We start from the raw sequence: 19,387 nt of genomic DNA on the forward strand, positions 1-19,387 counted from the left end.
GTTTGTACATTCATTGATATAAATTTCCCTCTATACAGAGATTCACGGATCCATCCGGGTGGTCCGGGCACCACTGGCGCCCCTCTGCGGCGATTCCCCCGTTCCATTTTCTGAAGCCACAGGTCAGAAGCCGCTGTAGAACGCTTTGCCAAACTCCAGAAGGGAACGTAAGCTGCAGCTACCTGCCGCGCAGGCGCAAGCCTTTCTTTCCGCACAAAGACCGTGGGAGGAGGGGTCGGCGCAAGCGCTCGGTGTCTCTCTGAAAAGAACTTCATCATCCTGCCGCCCGGTTACGGAGCGCAGCGCAACGCATGCGCCTTGAAGACTTACGGAACTTATTTCATGCTCGGGGCGGCGGTGACGTGTGAACGAGAAGGAGGTGGTCAAGGAACGGAAGCCGGGAGGGAACTAGGGCGGAAGGGGACCAGGGCCGGGCTTGTGTTCGGTGCCTTGCCGGGGCTGGGGGGTTCCGATGTGGTCCCCGGAGCGGGAGGCCGAGGCTCCGGCCGGGGGAGACCCGGCGGGCCTACTGCCCCCCGAGTGGGAGGAGGACGAGGAGCGCATGTCCTTCCTGTTCTCCGCTTTCAAGAGGAGTCGCGAGGTGAACAGCACCGACTGGGACAGCAAGATGGGCTTCTGGGCGCCGTTGGTGCTGAGCCACAGCCGCCGCCAGGGGGTGGTGCGCCTGCGTCTGCGGGACTTGCAGGAGGCCTTTCAACGCAAGGGGAGCGTCCCGCTGGGGCTGGCCACGGTGCTGCAGGACCTGCTGCGGTGAGGGGCTGGCCGGGGCCGGGGTCACGAGGGCGGGCGGGGGCAGCTCTCCGAGGGCCGGGCCCTGGTCCTGTTCTCTGCACAGTGCGCTGCGCCCAGCCCGGTGTCTGGCCCAGAGAAGGCATCCAGTGTGGGTTCAGAAGGCGAAGAAGGAAAATAAGGAGGCCGGGCTAGGGAGGCTTGGAGGGAGAGGAAGGGGGGGGTCTGGGGGAAGATTTGGGGTCGGGGATAGTCCCATTAGATGAGTTCCAGAGAAACCAGCCTAGCAAAGGTGACAGTGATTTGCCTGAACTGGGACCCCGTTATGTAGTTATTTCGTAAGAGCCTCCAAATTTGAATGGCCCGTGGAGCAGAAGGTCTAAGAGATAGTATTCATTAACCTAGAGAAGGTCAGAGCTAAAAAGCGGGCATTCGTGGGGAAGAGGCCTGTAGGCATCTTGCCAACAACCCCTGGCACAGCTCATGCGTCTGGCTTGTCCTTGGCACAGGCTTTTTGGAGCAGAGAGGACGTGAAGGAGAACGAGGGCTTTGCTGAGTATCTGAGTGCCCTTAAAAGGTCTGTAGGAGATACGTGTGTGACAGGTGCAGTGTTTTGGCGGTATCTGAGGGGTAACATTGATAACTAATAGATGTACAGTGCTTGGCAGCATGCTGATACTTTGTATGCACCATTTGACCCACTCAGCGGTCTTGTGGTGCGGTGGTAGATTATCCTCAGCAGACAGAAGAGGAAACTGAGTTTCAGAGAGATCAAGTGACTTCCTCAGAGTTACACAGGTGGTTAAAGCTGATACCGGGACTGGATACCTGGTCTTTGGATAAGTCATTTGCAGTTCAATGTACGTATCATTCTGAGGCCAGCCTAGCGTGATACCCTTCTCAGTGAAGGAGGGAGAAAGTCAACTCTGATGTGTTTTTTTTGTTTGTTTCTTTTTTTCTTTTCTTTTTTTTTTTAGTTTGCTGCTCTTTCTGATTAAGAGCTCTCCCTTCTCTACTTTTGTTCTCAGTACCTTCCCATTGGCTGACATTGATATTGCCTAGGATGGTCTCGAACTCCCGAACTCAAGCGATCCACCCACCTCGGCCTCCCAAAGTGTTAGAATTACAGGCGTTGAGCCACTGCACCTGGCCAGCAAGGCTTTTGGAGAATGTGTACAGTGGAAACCGTTTTTGTTCATGCCTGAAGTAGGAAACAGGAGAAACAGTAGTTGAAGAAGTCAGTGAGGGATGAGACCAGAATGGACCTCCTTACTGTAGAAGGGTGACGATCTTTCACTTCCGATCCAGACACTTTAATACATCGATGGTATTAAAGTCTCTTCTCCTGACTGCTGACGCTCCACTGAAGCTTCCTGTTGCTTACCTGGGTCCTGAAGAATTTCTGAGGGTGATACTTCTCCACAGAGGCGACGTGGCATAGTATTAGTATTAAAAGTAGTATCAAAAACCACAATTACTTTTGCACCAACCTAATAGTTAACAGCTTAGCTTGAGGGCCAACTGGCCTAGGCCTGAATCCTGGCTCTGCCATTTGCTAAATTATGTGGCCCTGCACAAATTTTATGCTGTCTTTAACTCTCAGTTTGACAAATTCTAAAATGGTGATGATAATTGTACCTAGGTTTATTGTGAGGATTTGAAGAGATATTCCTTATATAGCCTTCAGCATAGTGACTGGCCAGCAGCAAGCATTTAATAAATTGAGCTGCTGTTACTGTTACCAGCACCACAAAATACTTACATATACTTACATATACATCGTATCCCCACCCTTGCCTTGGAAGAGCACGAAGTCTTTCTGTGTACATCTTTGTTTTCTTCCTTGTGTCTTGCACTCGACAGTGATTTATTTTCATTTGATTGTTTTGAGCACCATTTGTAAAAGAAAATCTCAGCGAAGGCTCAGAAGCTGCCTGTGTTTCTGTTGTCTTAGTGGGGCACTTGCCTTTTGGTTCCAGCTCTATCGTGGTGTAGATTTGACCTCTCTGCTTACCTTCTGAGTCCCTCAGTTTTCTCATTTGTTAAAATGCTCATAACACCGCCTCCTATGCAGAGGTGTTGTGAGGCTTAGAGCTGGAGTATAAACAATGCTGCATGTAGTTGGCACAGCGTAGGTGCTTAGTAAATGGTAGTGATGATGATGATAAAATTCCTCTTTTGGGGTAAAGGGGGAGCTGGAGACTGGAATGGGATATTGCATTAAGTGCTACTACACGCCCTTCTTTTTCTTCCCTGCAGTCGAGGGGAGCTGCAGCGGGAGTCAGACTTCATGGCCAGTGTAGACAGCAGCTGGATCTCCTGGGGGGTCGGGGTCTTCCTGCTGAAGCCTCTCAAGTGGACTCTTTCTAACATGCTGGGAGATAATAAGGTTCCAGCCGAGGAGGTCCTTGTCGCTGTGGAGCTGTTGAAGGTGGGTACTCAGAAGGGGGTGTCTGGGTGTCACCTGATGTGATCATAGCATCCTCCACGTCCCTTGGGTGCGTTCTTTTTTACATGGTGACTGAGTTGATAACTGAGTTTATCTGCCCTCCCTTGTACTTGCGCTTTGTATATTCATTAGTGGGACTTGTACATTTCAAGGGTTAGCCTTTGTCTGGGAATTTTCAGCAACTAACAGTGGATTATTTTCTAGTATCTGTAGGGATTCATGTTAAGCAGCCGTTTAGGAAATGCTTTGCCTTCTGTAGTTTACTGACAGGAGTTTCTCAGGATTCCTGAGGACCTTGTGGCTTTCGGTATTGCCACCTGTGAACTGGCGCACTCAGCTCCGCTTTCCTACTTTGTGACCGTGCCCTTTCCCCTTCCAGCTTTCTGATGGCCTGCCTTCTGCTGCACATGCTCCTCTCCCTTGAAGAGGCCACTGGGGCCATGGTCCCGTCCTAGCCTCCTGGTCAGTCAGCCTCCTCCCGGCCTGCCTTCCCCACAGCCTTAATCGCATGGCTCATTGCTCCACTCCCTTCCTCAGCAACACCCTCAGCTCCTTTGCATCTCCTTTGGTCCACACCAGGAGACTCCCAGCAAATCCATAGCCCTAGATCAGCCACATGGGGTCTAACACCCCTGCTGGAGAAAATCACCTGTCATCAGACTGAGGTCCCCTTCACAGTCCCCAGCTGTGGGAGGCCCTCAGAGCCACACCACAGCCTCATTTTTCTTTCTCTCTGTCCCCTCACACGCTGTGTCCTCTTTCCTCTCTGCAGGCACTTCACTGAGAAGGTAGACTCAGGGTTCCTGAGTTGGCCTTCAGTTTTCTGTCCTCCTTCCCCAAGCCTGACCTCCTCAGAGCCCACCTCCTTCTGTGCTCAGAGTGTAGTGTCCTTCCTCTGCCCCTCGTCTGCTGTGCGTCTGCCCCTCTTGTCCCTTTGTCCCATTGGCTGGCCTCTTGCCCGGTATGTTCCATCTCCCTCTCAGCCTGTAAACCCAAACCCACTCGTGCTTTTCTGAACACGGATTGTCTCTTTTGTGGTACCTGGGCCCTACCTAGTGACTGCTGTTTTCTTCTCAGCTGACCTTTGCGTCACCATTTCCTCACCTCCCATTCACTCTGTCACCCGGTGCAGACCTGCTTCAACCACCCCCTCCACCCGGATGCTGTGGATGAGTCTCTCTGTGTGTGTGTGTGTGTGTGTGTGTGTGTGTGTGTGTGTCTACAAAGTTGACTGAGCACCTGGTGGCCAAAGTACATTGCAGAGAGTATTTTTGAAATTCACAGACCAAGCCTGACCTCAGGGCCCTTGCATAGCCCTAGAGGCTTCACACAGCTGGAGCCAGCCCAGAATCCCCACCCCCACCCCAAGAGACGCACTTGTTTCTCCTCACCGTGAGAGACTCCAGCGCACTCTGCCTCAGATGGAGGAAGAGGTCTCCCAAATCTGCCAATGTCTCGCTGTCCCCCAGGACTTTGACTAAGCAGCCCACATTTTCTTCAGGGGCAGCCCGTTTGCTCCATCTACACGCCCTCCCCGCACCCACGCGGTTATTCCCCTGCCCGGTGCCCTGGTCTCCAGGGCTCAGTCAAGGTCCCCGCAAAGACTGCAGGATGATTTGAGTCTGCCTCTCATCTCACATTGTCCTCCAGCCTGGGGCGGAGGAGAGGCAGACCCGTGGATCCCCACAGGTGAGGTTTGCAAACAAAACAAGCCTGCTCTTGATGTAAATTGGTTTTCCCGAGTCCAGACAGAGAAACAGCCAGTAACTTTTTACTTTTGGATGGTACTGAAAAATACAAAAAAGCAAACATTGTCTGTTATTTTGTTATTAAAAAAAAAATACAAAGAAATGAAAGTTTTCTTTCTGTTCATCCAACTTTTCTCTCTTTGGGCACTCTCTTCACATTTGTGTGAGTGTGTGAGTGTGTATGTTTACAGACTTTTGTTTCCTTAATGGCCTTGTCAACTCTAGTTCTTCCTGAAAATCTTATTCACTTGTTTCTTGTCTGTCTTTCCTGCTAGAAGGAAACAGTGCCATGGGCCCTGGGACCCTGGGAGCAGTGCCTGGTGCCTGGTACCTGATAGACAGTCAACAGATCCCTGTCGAGTGAATGAATATATACACACAGACACATGTGTACACATCACTCCATTTTTTTCTAGAAATGGAATCGGTGTGCAATCTGCTTTGTTTTCTTCCACTGCATTATATCAGGTGCCTCTTTCCAGGCCCTACACAGTATGGATTTACTTGATTCTTTTTGATGCCTGCATGATAATCTATTGATATGCCACAATTTATGCAACAGGTGCTCTGCAGATGGACATTTAAGTCATTCCGATTTCTCTCTCCATTTTTCCATTACAAAAAAATGCCACTTGGGCAGAGATCTATGTACTTCTCCCTTTATTTTTGTGGAATTGATTTTCAGAAATGCCTATGTACTTTTTAAATTTTAACAAAAATTGCCAAACTACTTTTCAAAAGTTTGTAATAAGTTGCACTTTCATCAAGATTCTATAGTCCAGTCTCCCCACATCCTTATCAGCACTGGATAATATCAGTCTTTTCAATCTTACCAACTTATTGGGAAAAAAAATGATACGTCCTGTTTGTGAATTAAGCATTTTTTTCACCTATGTACTAGCCATTTACATATCCCCTTCTGTAAATTGTCTGTTTATATCCTTTGCCTGTTTCATATTGTGTTATCTTTTTTTTTTTTTTTTTTTGAGATGGAGTCTGTCTCCCAGGCTGGAGTCCAGTGGCGTGATCTCCACTCACTGCAAGCTCCACCTCCCGGGCTCACACCGTTCTCCTGCCTCAGCCTCCTGAGCAGCTGGGACTACAGGTGCCCGCCACCACACCCGTCTAATTTTTTGTATTTTTAGTAGAGACGGGGTTTCACCTTGTTAGCCAGGATGGTCTCAATCTCGTGACCTCGTGATCCGCCCACCTTGGCCTCCCAAATGCTGGGCTTACAGGTGTGAGCCACCACGCCCGGCCGTATTGTGCTATCTTTTATGTTAATCTGTATTCTTTATGTATTAGAGATAGATACGTATAATGTATTTAGTATTAAGGATGTAAATATTGTTTCCCAGTCTGTTGCTTGCTTAATTTTTATTTATGATGTCTTTTACCATATAGAAGGGTTCATATTTCTGTAGTCAGATGTCTCAAACTTTTCCGTATGGCTACTGAATTTCAGGTCTTCTTTAGGAAGGCATCTTCTGACTCAAGCTTAAGTGGGTATTCTTTTATTACTTTGTACTTTAAGTTTTTCCCTTTACATGTCGTTACTTCAATACTTATTTTTGTGTGTGTGGTGGGGAAAAGCTCTTCTTCCAAATGGATGGCCAGTTGTCTCAGTATTTTTTCTTGATGTCGTATAACATTAATTTATTTGTGTGTGGTTACTGTGCAGTTAGTGCAGTAGTTGCGTATCTGGTAGGGCAGTCGAATCCATGAAAACTCAATGTCTGTGTCTTACTAGGCTCTTTTCCACCCTTTGACACCATTGACGAGTCGCTTCTTAAAATGTCTAATTTCCTTGAATTTGTTTACATGATGCAGCAAGCTCTCCTTGGTTCCCCCAAAGCAGTCCTGCTGGCTCTCTTTTGTGGGTTCCTTCACTTCCTAAACAGTGATCTTCCTTCAGCTTATTACTTTCCTCCCTGAGTGTCCTTGGATATTTGCCGTGGATATGCTGAGGACTTTCAACCATTGTATCACTGTCCTGCCGTCTCCTTTGAGTTTCAGATTTGTATATCCACTTATATGTTGTATATATATTTTTGGATATCTCTCAGACATCTTTTTTATTTATTTATTTGTCTATTTTCAGATGGAGTCTCGCTCTGTTGCCCAGGCTGGAGTGCAGTGGCGCAATCTTGGCTCACTGCAAGCTCCGCCTCCCGGGTTCAAGCAATTCTCCTGCCTCAGCCTCCTAAGTAGCTGGGATTACAGGTGCTGCCACCATGCCCAGCTAATTTTTTTGTATTTTTTTAGTGGAGACGGGATTGCACCATGTTGGCCAGACTGGTCTCAAACTCTTGACCTCAGGTGATCCACCCACCTCAGCCTCCCGAAGTGCTATATTATAGGCGTGAATCACCGCGCCCGGCCTCTGTCAGACATCTTAAAACATCATATCCAAGATGAGATATTTTGTCTTTCCTTTAAACTAGTCTTTTCCTCCTGTGTTTTTTGCTATTAATAGCGTCACATCCATCAGTCACTCAATCCATGGTGACTTTCCTCTCAACTTTCTCCTCCAACCCTGTATCCAGTTACCAGTGTTATCTTCTGAATTTTGTTTGGCTCCACCACTCCTCTTTCTGTGTCTATTATTCAAATAGTCTGTTGTTCAACCCCACATAATCTCCTGTGTAAATGGTCTCCTTGCCTCTAATCTTAACTCTACAATCCATCCTATCCCAATTGGCAGTTAGCTTTCTGTTAATCTAGCAATGTCAGTTTTCTTCAGTGACCACCCACCATCTACAGAATAAAGGATCATCATAAGATATTATACTTTCTATAATATAGGAGTGCTTGGCCAGGCGCGGTGGCTCACGCCTGTAATCCCAGCACTTTGGGAGGCCGAGGCGGGTGGATCACGAGGTCAGGAGATCGAGACCATCCTGGCGAACACGGTGAAACCCCGTCTCTACTGAAAATACAAAAAAATTAGCCGGGCATGGTGGCGGGCGCCTGTAGTCCCAGCTACTCGGGAGGCTGAGGCAGGAGAATGGCATTAACCCGGGAGGCGGTGGAGCTTGCAGTGAGCAGAGATCCAGCCACTGCACTCCAGCCTGGGCGATAGAGCGAGACTCCATCTCAAAAAAAAAAAAAAAAAAAAAAAAAAATATATATATATATATATATATATATGTATGTATGTATGTATATACATAGGAGTGCTTCTCCTCTCTTTCCTTTCCCCTCTACATTTGTACACGTGCCACATTGACCCACCCTTCTATACTTATGTTCCTCTCTCTTCCCGAGATACCCCTTTCACCTCTTCACCTAGCAGCTTGCTCACTCTTCAGAATTCTGCTAAACATTTTTTTTTTTTCCAAGAAATCCTGAATCCCCAGGCAGTCTTTTCCTATATTTTCACAGCGTCCCATGCACACCTCAGTAAGTCTTTCTTGTTTCTGGTAGTAATTTCCATGTATGAGCAAAATAGTGACATTGTTTCTTGGAACTTACATTTCTTAGTCTTGTCACTAATCTTATCCCATCTGTTTATCATATACTTTTCTTTGTTTTTTGTTTTGTGTTGTTTTGAAACAGAGTTTTGCTCTTGTTGCCCAGGCTGGAGTGCAGTGGCACAATCTCAGCTCACTGCAACCTCTGCCTCCCAGGTTCAAGTGATTCTCCTGCCTCAACCTCCCAAGTAGCTGGGATTATAGGGGCCCACCATCACACCCGGCTAATGTTTTTTGTATTTTTAGTAAAGACGGGGTTTTGCCATGTTGGCCAGGCTGGTCTCGAACTCCTGACCTCAGGTAATCCGCCTGCCTCCGCCTCCCAAAGTGCTGGGATTACCAGCATGAACCACCATGCCTGGCCCTTTTCCCTTAAGACTCTTTACAGACTCAGTAATGTTTGTGTTTGCAGTATAGCCAATTGGCAGGAAAATGGAGAGACTACAATTGGAAGGGAATTAGATATCATTTCATCCACCCTCTTCAGAGAGTGATACTGAGGACTAGTGAGGCTGTGACTGGCCCAGCGTCACCCAGGCTGGGCTGGAAATCAGGCCTCAGGTCTCCTTCCCAGATGTTCTACTTCAGCTCACCTCCTCAGTCTTCCCTTGGGAAACCACAGACCAGAGAGAGGCAGGAGTGTAAAATCCCCAGTGGACGTGCAGTGCAGAGCTGGCTCCCAGCATCTCATGTGCATTTCATATGGAGTCACCAAACTTTCCTCCAAGGCTTAAAAACACAGATCCTTCCTCCTTTTTAAAAAGCCGCTACTTGGGGAGGATGGGCTTGGGATTCCCGGGTGCTTGCCTTGTGTGGTCATGGTTTTGAAGCTCAGGGTCAGGGTCCCTGCGTCCTGTGGCAGTGGCCAGGGCCTGTCAGCCCATGTTGCCTTTCCCGCAGGAAAAGGCTGAGGAGGTGTATCGTCTGTATCAGAACTCGCCCCTCTCCTCCCACCCCGTGGTGGCCCTGTCAGAGCTCAGCACCCTCTGCGCTAACTCCTGCCCAGATGAGAGGACCTTCTACTTGGTGTTGCTGCAGCTGCAGAAGGAGAAGAGGGTCACAGTCCTCGAGCAGAACGGGGAGAAGGTACGGAGGCTCACCTGTTCATTCTCTGACTCAGCGGTGATTGATTCAGTACATACAGTAGCGACCCCTTATCTGAGATTTTGCTTTCCAGAGTTTCAGTTACCTGCAGTCAACCACGGTCCAAAAATAATAAGTGGAAAATTCCAAACATTAACAGTTCCATAGATTTCAGTTGTGCACTGTTCTGAGTAGTGTGATGGGACCTCGTAGTATTCCGCCTGAATGCTCATCTCCCCTTTGTCCAGCATCTCCCTGCCTGAGTCACTTAGGAGTTGTCTCAGTCATCAGATTGACTGTCATGGCACTGCAGTGGTTGTGTTCAAGCCACCCTTATTGTACTTTTTTTTTTTTTTTGAGATAGAATCTTGCTGTCGCCCAGCAATCGCACAATCTCAGCTCACTGCAGCCTCCACCTCCCAGGTTCAAACGATTCTTCTGCCTCAGCCTCCCGAGTAGTTGGGATTACAGGCATGCGCCACAGCGCCTGGCTAATTTTTGTATTTTTAGTAGAGAAGGGGTTTCACCATTTGGCCAGGCTATCTTGAATTCCTGACCTCAAGTGATCCTCCTGCCTCGGCCTCCCGAAGTGCTAGGATTACAGGTGTGAACCACCGTGCCTGGCCTATTGTACTTAATAATGGCCCCAAAGCACAAGAGCAGTGGTGCTGGCAGTCCAGATTTACCAAAGAGAAGCTGTCAGGTGCTTCCTTTAAGTGAAAAGGTGAAAGTTCTGGACTAAATAAGGAAGACAAAATATCATTTGCTAAGGTTGCTAGGATCTACAGTAAGAATGAATCTTCTATAGGAAAAACTGTGAAGAAGGAAAAATGTTTGCATAGCTGTATATATAGGGTTCAATATTCTCCGAGGGTTCAGGCATCCACGGGGGGTTCCATTCACTGGAATGTATCCCCTATGGATAAGGGGGGCCTGCTGTTCTCATATGCCCACCAGCACTCCTGCTTGGGAAGTTCTCAGCCTTTGTGGTAGCAGCAGTAGTAATTTCTCCCTGTCCCTCAGATTGTGAAGTTTGCCCGAGGGCCACATGCCAAGGTCTCTCCAGTCAATGACGTAGACGTTGGGGTGTACCAGCTGATGCAGAGTGAACAGCTTCTCTCGCGCAAAGTGGAGTCCTTATCCCAGGAAGCAGAGAGGTAACTTTTAACCCCTAGCTGAGCCCCCTCCCCACTGTGGCTGGCCCCCAGAGACAGCAAAATGTTACTGTATGTGGGCTTTTAAAAAGATAGGTTTTTTTTTTTTTTAAGCTAATTACAGAAGTACTCACTGCTCAATGCAGAAATCATAGAAAGCACAGAATATCACAAAAGAGAAAAAAAAATGAGGCCTTTTCTTTCTTTTTTTTTTTTTTTTGCTCTGTCACTCAGGCTGGTGTGCAGTGGTGTGATCTCGGCTCACTGCAAGCTCCACCTCCTGGGTTCACACCATTGTCCTACCCTACCCCAGCCTCCTGAGTAGCTGGGACTGCAGGTACCTGCCACCACGCCTGGCTAATTTTTTTATATTTTTAGTAGAGACGGGGTTTCACTGTGTTAGCCAGGATGGTCTCAATCTTGTGACCTCGTGAGCTGCCCATCTTGGCCTCCCAAAGTGCTGGGATTACAGGCGTGAGCCACTGCGCCTGGCCTTTTTTTTTTTTTTTTTTTTTTTTTTCCTAAATTGAGACAGGGTCTTGCACTATGCCCCAGGCTGGAGAGCAGTGACACGATCTTAGCTCACTGCAGTCTCAAACTCCTGGGCTCAAACAATCTTCCTGCCTTAGCCTCCTCAGTAGCTGGGACCACAAGTGCGCACCACCATGCCTGGCTAGTTTTTAAATTTTTTGTTGAGATGGGGTCTCACCGTGTTGCCCAGGCTGTTCTCAAACTCCTCGGCGCAAGCGAGCCTCCCACCTCCCACCTCAGCCTCCCAAAGTGCTGGCATTGCTGGGGTGAGCCACTGTGTCCAGCTGAAAACACGAGTCTTAATTCTTCCCCCGCAGACCATGACTGTGAGTGTAATGTTTATGCTCTTCCTTACCAGTATCCATTCAACTAATATTTATTGAGCTAGGCATTGTCTTAGGGACTGGGGATATAGGCGTGGACAAGACAGGTTCCTGCCTTTGCAGAGGTCTTTCTGAGGGGCCCTTCCCCTGCCCTTTCCCCTGGATGACTGTACGAGGAATCCCTGATAAAGACACACTCTCCGGCGGGGGGACACAGACATTGAAGTCTGTCTTCCAGTTGGGAAAGCCTCGCCTTGTTGGGAGGCAGAGGGATGTGTCCAAGGTCATTGTTGGTGTTAACAGTTCATTCCCTGTCTCCCCAAATTGGGAAGACATGTACGAGGTGCCCTGTTTGCATGTTCTGTCGTGGTGGGTAGAAAAAGCTTGTCCTCAGTCAGCCTGCTTGAGCTGCCTGTTGACTTGCCACAAGAGTTTTTGACCTTCAGCATCATTTTTCTTGCCACTGGGCAGAGTGGGTTTAGTCTTCAGATTTAAAACCACCTTGACTTGAGTGCTGCTCTCAGGGACCCTTTGGGACCCTGCCCCTCCCGTCCTGTGACTCAGTCATCTTATCTGTCCCTCTGTTTCTAGGTGTAAAGAAGAAGCCCGCCGGGCATGCCGAGCAGGAAAGAAGCAGCTGGTGAGTTCTTGTCTCCTCCAGCCCCATAGCAGTGCCCCAGGCAGGCCTGGAGCGATGCCCAGCAGTTCGGAGAGCAGCCTGCTGGGGTTTTGAGGGGGACAGAGTCTGCAGGGGCCCAGGCACCACGGCTTATTTTACAGATGGGAGGGAAGAAGGCTGGGACGGCCTTAGGGTCTGGGAAGGGCTGTCTTCCTCTTGCCCTTTGGCTTCCCAGTTCAGCACTGACCCAAGTCTCCATGCCCCCCAGGCACTGAGGTCTCTCAAGGCCAAGCAACGGACAGAGAAGCGCATCGAGGCCTTGCATGCCAAGCTGGACACTGTTCAAGGCATCCTGGACCGGATCTATGCCTCCCAGACAGATCAAATGGTAGCCACTCCCCCCTACTCCAGCACTCAGCTGGTCTCTCCGTGGGTGTTGGTCACTTGCAGCTTCGGCTTTGCCGTTTGGAGGATCCCTGGGTTCTTTCGGGATGTAGCTGGGGTTGCCTTTGTCTTTCCAGTCAGGAGGTTTGGCCTCAGTGGGTATAGGGTAAATTGAGATTGGGTGCCCAAAAAACCCCAAAGCTGCCTTTTGGAGTTGAAACAATATTGTCTGTATTTTGCCAAATGTCTGTCATATGCACTGATAGCTTTGCTTTGTCTTTAGGTTTTTAATGCCTACCAGGCTGGGGTGGGAGCACTCAAACTCTCCATGAAGGATGTCACAGTGGAGAAGGCAGAGAGCCTTGTGGATCAGATCCAAGAGGTACAGAAAGGGGCCAGGGAGGGAGACACAGAGAAGGAAGTGACAGAGGACAGATTTGACTTCATTGTACATCCTCTTTAATGAAACTTGACTTGTGACCTTGTGAACTTGAGGAAGCTTTTCTTGATTCTCATTTGGGGCAGGATTGCTTTGTCACCCTAGATATTTTCCACCGAAGCCTGAGATGCTCAGAGCCACCATGCCCAACTCAGGGCTTTGCACTTGTCTCTTACAGCTCTGTGACACCCAGGATGAAGTTTCTCAGACTCTGGCTGGTGGGGTAACCAATGGCTTAGGTGAGTGGACAAGGTGGTTATTTTTATTTTTATTTATTTATTTATTTATTTTTAGATGGAGTCTCACTCTGTCACCTAGGCTGGAGTGCAGTGACACATTCTCGGCTCACTGCAACCTCCGCCTCCTGGGTTCAAGCGATTCTCCTGCCTCAGCCTCCTGAGTAGCTGGGATTATAGGCGCACACCACCACACCGGGCTAATTTTTGTATTTTTAGTAGAGATGGGGTTTCACCATGTTGGTCAGGCTGGTCTCGAACTCCTGACCTCGTGATCCGCCTGCCTCCGCCTCCCGAAGTGCTGGGATTACAGGCATGAGCCACCATGCCTGGCCCAAAGCAATTGTTTCTTCTTTTCATCCTAGAAGACTTCGTTTCCCTGTGCTGTGATGAGTTTGACGGTAGATTTGCTTTTCCGGCTGCAGGCAGGCCTCTCCTAGCCTGCCCTCCCTGGGGCCCATCTGCAGGAGCAATCAGGGAATTGCCATTTCCTCCTTGACAGCTGTGCTCATGAGCCATCTGTGCTCCGGCATTCCTCATTCACAAGGCTTCCGACTGGAGGATCCTCCTTCAAGGGCAAGGGGAATCAGGGTCAGGTCCATGGGGTTAACAGAATACACCTCCTTGGTGACTTAACTCTGAGTGTGGAAGAAGCGTCTCTGCTTGAAGCTACCCTCAGTTTCCTGACTTCCGGGATTTTTTTTTAATTTGGAAGGAGGCCTGGCATCTTTTGAAAAGCTAAGCGGAGTTTTGGTAACCTCAGTCCTGTACTCATTAATGCATTTCTCCCTGGAGTTTATGCATCTTTATGTTCTCTTTAATTTCCAGATTTTGACAGTGAAGAACTGGAGAAGGAATTGGACATCCTCCTTCAGGATACCACCAAAGAACCTTTGGATCTGCCTGACAACCCCCGCAATAGGCATTTTACCAACAGTGTGCCTAACCCTAGGATCTCAGATGCTGAACTTGAAGCTGAACTTGAGAAACTGTCCTTATCAGAGGGAGGTATGGAGCTGTTTTCCAAGGCCTCAGGCGGGCATGTGGCCTTCTGGCTGACAGAGTTGATGGGCCCAAGCCCAATTACTCAATTTGCCAGAGTACCAGAGCCCTATAGGGAGTTGAGGGTTTGTTTATATTAAGACTCAGTCTCATAAACACTGGAATGCCTTCATCTTCAAGATTTTCCTGTTATAGTGTTCAGTCATTTCTTTGCCTTGCAGGTTTGGTCCCAAGCAGTAAATCTCCGAAAAGGCAATTGGAACCGACTCTAAAGCCATTGTAGGACCCTCAAGTGAAGGACCCTCATGTAAAAGAGAGACCAGGCTTGCTGGGTGTGTACATAGTTATTTAAACAAGAAACTCTCAGAATGTGTTTGGAAGAGGAGGAAGGAGAACTACTGATTTATCTGGATGCTACTACTTACTACAGGACAGATAGAATTTCTGGAAGCGATGCTCCAAAGGCTTGCTCCCAGCTGTATTATGGACCTGCCTTCTCATCTTTATAGTGCCACAATTTATACAGTCCTGTGTCTGACCTGTCATTTCATAGCCTGCAGTTCTTGCCATTGGCACACTTAGTTTGTCTTCACCCACCAGCTTCGTTCCAGCCTATGAAGGGGAAAGATTTGCAGTTTTGCCAAATCTGAATCAGTTCCCACTTCCCCCTGTGGTTTTTTAGAGGGGTTTATCCTCTCGCTAATGTCAGTTAAATAACTTACTCTGCCCCACTTGATTTCACTGGTAAGAGAAGAATGAGAATGAAACACTTCAAGGTTTTATTTGAGGGGACTTAGCTGCCATTTTATGGAGAAACATGTAGTGTAAAAGGTTTTTCTCTAGGGTCATTTGTCAGAATTCTCCAGGTGTTCAGAGAAAGAGGTCGCCCCAAGTGGCCCAGAGTCGTGACAGTCCGAAGGGGCTGGTGTGGCCGGTGGGCACTGCCTCTTCATCCGATGCAGCAGGAGGTCCGCTGGTGGGGGAAAGCTTCTTCCGAGGCCTCTGCACTCGCCTGGGAAGAGGCCCAGTCACTACAGGACCCCAAGATGTCCAGACCCCTTATACTTTTCTAAAGAGGTGAAACTGTGGCCTTGGCCCCATCATGGGATAACTTAAAAATACATACCTATCTTCCAGAACAAGCCACACAACAACACACCTCCCCTCCTTGAGCCTGGCGCACAGCACCGGGCTCTGTGAATTTGGAAAGCGTTTCACTTTGTGGCCTACTGCTCGGGGCAGGGGAGCTGAGCCAGGATGTGCAATAGAAGCAGGGGCTGTGCCTTCTGCCAGATCTGCCGGGAGCTACCTGGGCCACCCGTGCACCTGTCCTGCTTCCTGCAGTCCCCGCTCCCTGCCTCCTCTGAGGGACGGGGCAGGGCGGGGTAGGGGGATAGACAGGAAGGGGTCTGAATGCTCTGGCAACGGTGAGAAGAAACGATAGCCACAATGCCACTCCGCTGCCCAGCCGCCAGGATCTCTGCCTGGAGCCCTTTGCCCTGTCCCTGCTGCCTGAGGTGGCGTAGAGCAGAGGAGGAGAATTTGCTCCAGGCCAGGAGCACAAATCATTGTTCAATGAATTTCTCTCCAACTCGACCTTGGTAAACGGAAATGTTGGGGGTGAAGAGAAACAATCACTATTTTTTTTCTTTTTTATCTGGTAAATAATTAAAAGAAACACCGGAACACTTGTCCCGTCTCTTCTTTAGGTTGTATCAATGTCTTGTTCCTTCGTGCCTCCCCACGCTTCCAGCTTCTGCACACTTTGGTTCTTTCTCTGAAGTCCAGAGGAGAATGTGGAGCGCCTGATCATGTGAGCTTTGAGCTGTGGCAGCTGCTGCTCCATCCAAGTGGCCGCGCACAGTGAGCTCTCCTGGGGAGAACTCACTCTTTGAATGGCCTCCCTGGTTTTAGCAGTGTGCTCTTGCTACAGTTTTCCGTTGCCTGGGCTCTATGAGTGGCCTAATTTCTTCTGCTCATGTGATTGTATCATATTTTAGTCTGGCACTGGTATTTGTCAGCCCCTCCTCCAGGGATGGTGTTTGCCACGCCCTGTGAGGGAGATGGGCTTTGAGGCTGAGGGCAGCATTAGGAACAGGCGAAACAATTGGCTGCAGCACTCGGTCTGCAGCTCCAGGTAAGTCAGAGGTGAACTGGCCAGGAAAAGGTGGTGAGAGCAGCGGCTCAGAAAGCCCTGGGAGAATCTAAAGGACCTGGTGAGAAGGGCGAGAGGGACTGGAGTTCACAGGCCCAGCCAAAGAGAGGGCAGAACCGCTGTTCCATTCCTTCTGCTGGAAGGAAGTGGCCTGGACCTGGTGAGCCTTGTTAGTCTGGTTTAAGGTTGCTTTTTCTTTCGCTATCCTGAGCCACTGAAGAATCCTGTTAAATGATCCAGTCTTATTCTTTGCTGTGCTACAGGAAATTAAAAGGAGCTATTGAGTCTGCTGGGAGCAGAGAACAAGAAGGGGTCATCTACAGGACTCTGGTGGCGGCAGCTGCAGCTGCCAGCATGGGATTCCCACAGCTGGGCAATCAGGGCTGAGTGGCCTCAGGAGTCAGCACCGCGGAGGGATTCACTCCTCTTGAGAGTTTTCTCTCTCTTTTTTTTTTTTTTTTTTGAGACAGGATCTTGCTCTGTCACCCAGGCTGGAGTGCAGTGTGAGATCATGGCTCACTGTAGCCTCGACCTAGGATCAAGCAATCCTCCCACCTCAGCCTCCCGAGGATCTGGGCCTACAGGTATGTCACCACACCTGGCTAATTTTCTTTATTTTTGGTAGAGATGAGGTCTCAAACTCCTGGCCTCAAGAGACCCTCCCACCTTAGCCTCTCAAAGTGCTGGGATTACAGGTGTGAGCCACTGCACCTGGCCGACTTCCTTCTCTTGAATCTTTGCTGCCTCATGACAGGAGTCAGAGCCTGACAAAGTGAAGAGATGATGCCGTGCCTGGGAGGGTGGCTGGAGAGTCCCCCATCACTGCTAGTAGGGGAACGGTGATGGTTTGCAGAGAGGAGGTGTGGATAGAAGGGTAAGTGGGTATTTGGAGGTGAGGGGAAGGGTGCTACCTGGGAATCTCTTGGGCCTGCCTCAAAAGGTTGTGTAACTAGAGTCCTGGGACCGGGGTGGGCTCTGCAGTCAGACGTTGTGAAAGAGACGAAAGGGTTACACTGCAGTTCTCACTGCCTGCCTGAAGTGACAGCCCAGGGCTGAGCAGACCTCCGGGAGGTGGTCATGAGGATCTGGCTCAATCTGCCGAAAATATAATCTAGGCCATCAGAAAAGAGGAGGGAAGAGCTGGAGCTGTGAAGAAAGATGAGATCATTGAGAGCACTGACTCCCAAAGAATCAAAACGAAGCCCTGCTCTGAGGCTTGTGGGTGAGCCTGGTGACCCTCCTTTCTTCTGAAGTGTCTTCATGTCTTCTCATTTTTACGTAGTTGTGGCTACTCTTTGGGGAAAGTGTGGCTTCTTTTCTCTTTCTGCACAGAAGCAATGCAAGGTTATAGACCCTGGAATATAACCAGAATATGGACTCTGGAATATGGCCAGAAGGAGCCACGAGAAGGGTAGGGGAAATGTCTGTTTTACAGAAGAGGACCCTGAATCTTAGACAGCTTGCTGAAGCCACAGAGCTCACAGGGGAATTTAGTTTATTGACTTCCAGCTTGGAATTCTTTGTTACACAAGTGTTGATCAGAAAATAATGCCCCAAATGTGGCATTTGACGAGCTGAACTAAAGCAGCAGCCTCAAGCTCTCTCTCTTGACTTTCCCCCACCATGGTGTCTTTCTGACCCTTTTCTTTCTTTCTTTTTTTTCTTTTTTTTTCTTTTTTTCTTTTTTTTGACACTCTTCTAAAGCACCAGGAGCATGCTCTCTCTCTGACCCTTTTTCTTTCCTTTTTTTTGGACCCTTTCTTTTTCTAAAGCACCAGGAGGAGCTCTTTCTCTGGAAGTTCCGTTACCTGATTGAGAAAACTTCTTCTAAAATAAATGCAGTTGTCTTAAAGCCCCCTCCCTATGAATCTCATTAAATAACCAGGAATGATTAATCACCCAAGAAAAGACTAAAAAAGAAGCTACAGCCAGGATACCATACCAGACAGACTTTTCATCTTTTCTTCTGAGGGCAGTTTCAAGAGAGAACCTGGGAGACTGTATCCGCATAGTAAGACAACCTTGGTTCACAGTGCAGTACTACCCCTCACCTTTCATGACTTGTCCACAAGCTATTGTTTGTCCTTCAGTCCCATTCAGCGTCCAAAGAGAACCATTTACAAACCACTGTCAGGTCTTTGGGTCCATTCATTTAAAGCCCCCCTACTTCCCTTTCCCCAGTGAAGAGAGTACTTAAGTGCCAACCATTGGGCCTTTCTGTGTATGTTCATATTTTTTATATGGCTCCCCTGCTTCATGCATGTTAATAAATGTGTTATGTTTTTCTCCTGTTAACCTGTCTTTTATTGTAAGAGTATTGGCTATGACCCTTAATAGGATGGAAGAAAGAGATCACCCCTTTCCACTCTTGCACCAGGCTACTCCTAACCACACTCTCAGAAACGCATTCTCATGACCAGGTGCAGTGGCTCACACCTGTAATCCCAGCACTTTAGGGGGCCAAGGTGGAAAAATCAGTTGAGTCGGCCGGGCGCGGTGGCTCAAGCCTGTAATCCCAGCACTTTGGGAGGCCGAGGCGGGTGGATCACGAGGTCAGGAGATCGAGACTATCCTGGCTAACATGGTGAAACCCCGTCTCTACTAAAAATACAAAAAACTAGCCGGGCGTGGTGGCGGGCGCCTGTAGTCTCAGCTACTTGGGAGGCTGAGGCGGGAGAATGGCGTGAACCCGGGAGGCGGAGCTTGCAGTGAGCCGAGATCACGCCACTGCACTCCAGCCTGGGAGACACAGCGAGACTCCGTCTCAAAAAAAAAAAAAAAAAAATCAGTTGAGTCCAAGAGTTCAAGACCAGCCTGGGGGAACATAGGGAGATCCTGTTCCTACAGAAAATAATTTTTAAAAATTTAGTCAGGCGTGATGGTGTGCATTTGTGGTCCCAGCTACTTGGGAGGCTGAGGTGGGAGTATTGCTTGAGCCTAGAAGGTCAAGGCTGCAGCGGGCCATGATTGCACCATTGTGCTCCAGCCTGGGCAAAAGAGTGAGAGACTGTCTCAAAAAAAAAAAAAAAATGGAGGACACA

General features: G+C 48.8%; 1 protein-coding gene across 25 annotated transcripts; it reads left to right on the plus strand.

Annotated features, from left to right (window-relative positions):
• Nucleotides 1-385: 385 nt before the first annotated feature.
• Nucleotides 386-18,641, plus strand: CHMP7 (charged multivesicular body protein 7). Of its 25 annotated transcripts, none has more exons than XR_013397174.1 (15): nt 386-771; nt 1,260-1,327; nt 3,010-3,181; nt 9,321-9,506; nt 10,527-10,660; nt 12,103-12,151; nt 12,399-12,518; nt 12,798-12,896; nt 13,132-13,192; nt 14,018-14,197; nt 14,413-14,523; nt 15,901-16,930; nt 17,101-17,220; nt 17,462-17,568; nt 18,119-18,641. XR_013397174.1 is itself a non-coding variant. In XM_077943250.1 (11 exons), the coding sequence occupies exons 3-11, from the start codon at nt 3,041-3,043 to the stop codon at nt 14,472-14,474; spliced, it is 1,032 nt and encodes a 343-aa protein (XP_077799376.1). In that variant the 5' UTR covers nt 386-771; nt 1,260-1,327; nt 3,010-3,040; the 3' UTR covers nt 14,475-15,877. The 25 variants fall into 25 exon arrangements, 4 of the variants coding, with proteins under 4 accessions (XP_077799376.1, XP_015000473.1, XP_077799378.1 ...); XR_013397177.1 differs by having other exon boundaries at nt 16,817-16,930; XR_013397188.1 differs by lacking the exon at nt 1,260-1,327 and having other exon boundaries at nt 15,901-16,054; nt 16,817-16,930.
• The last annotated feature ends 746 nt before the right edge of the window (nt 18,642-19,387 follow it).

This window comes from Macaca mulatta, chromosome 8 (assembly GCF_049350105.2).
Source record: "Macaca mulatta isolate MMU2019108-1 chromosome 8, T2T-MMU8v2.0, whole genome shotgun sequence".
NCBI classification, from domain to species: Eukaryota; Metazoa; Chordata; class Mammalia; order Primates; family Cercopithecidae; genus Macaca; species Macaca mulatta.

Coding starts and splice junctions, on each gene's coding strand:
- CHMP7 (XM_015144987.3), top strand. CDS start 473: ATGTGGTCCCCGGAGCGGGAGGCCGAGGCTCCGGCCGGGGGAGACCCG. Junction 12,152..12,398: donor GAGCAGGAAAGAAGCAGCTG/GTGAGTTCTTGT, acceptor CATGCCCCCCAG/GCACTGAGGTCTCTCAAGGC. Junction 12,897..13,131: donor TTGTGGATCAGATCCAAGAG/GTACAGAAAGGG, acceptor TGTCTCTTACAG/CTCTGTGACACCCAGGATGA.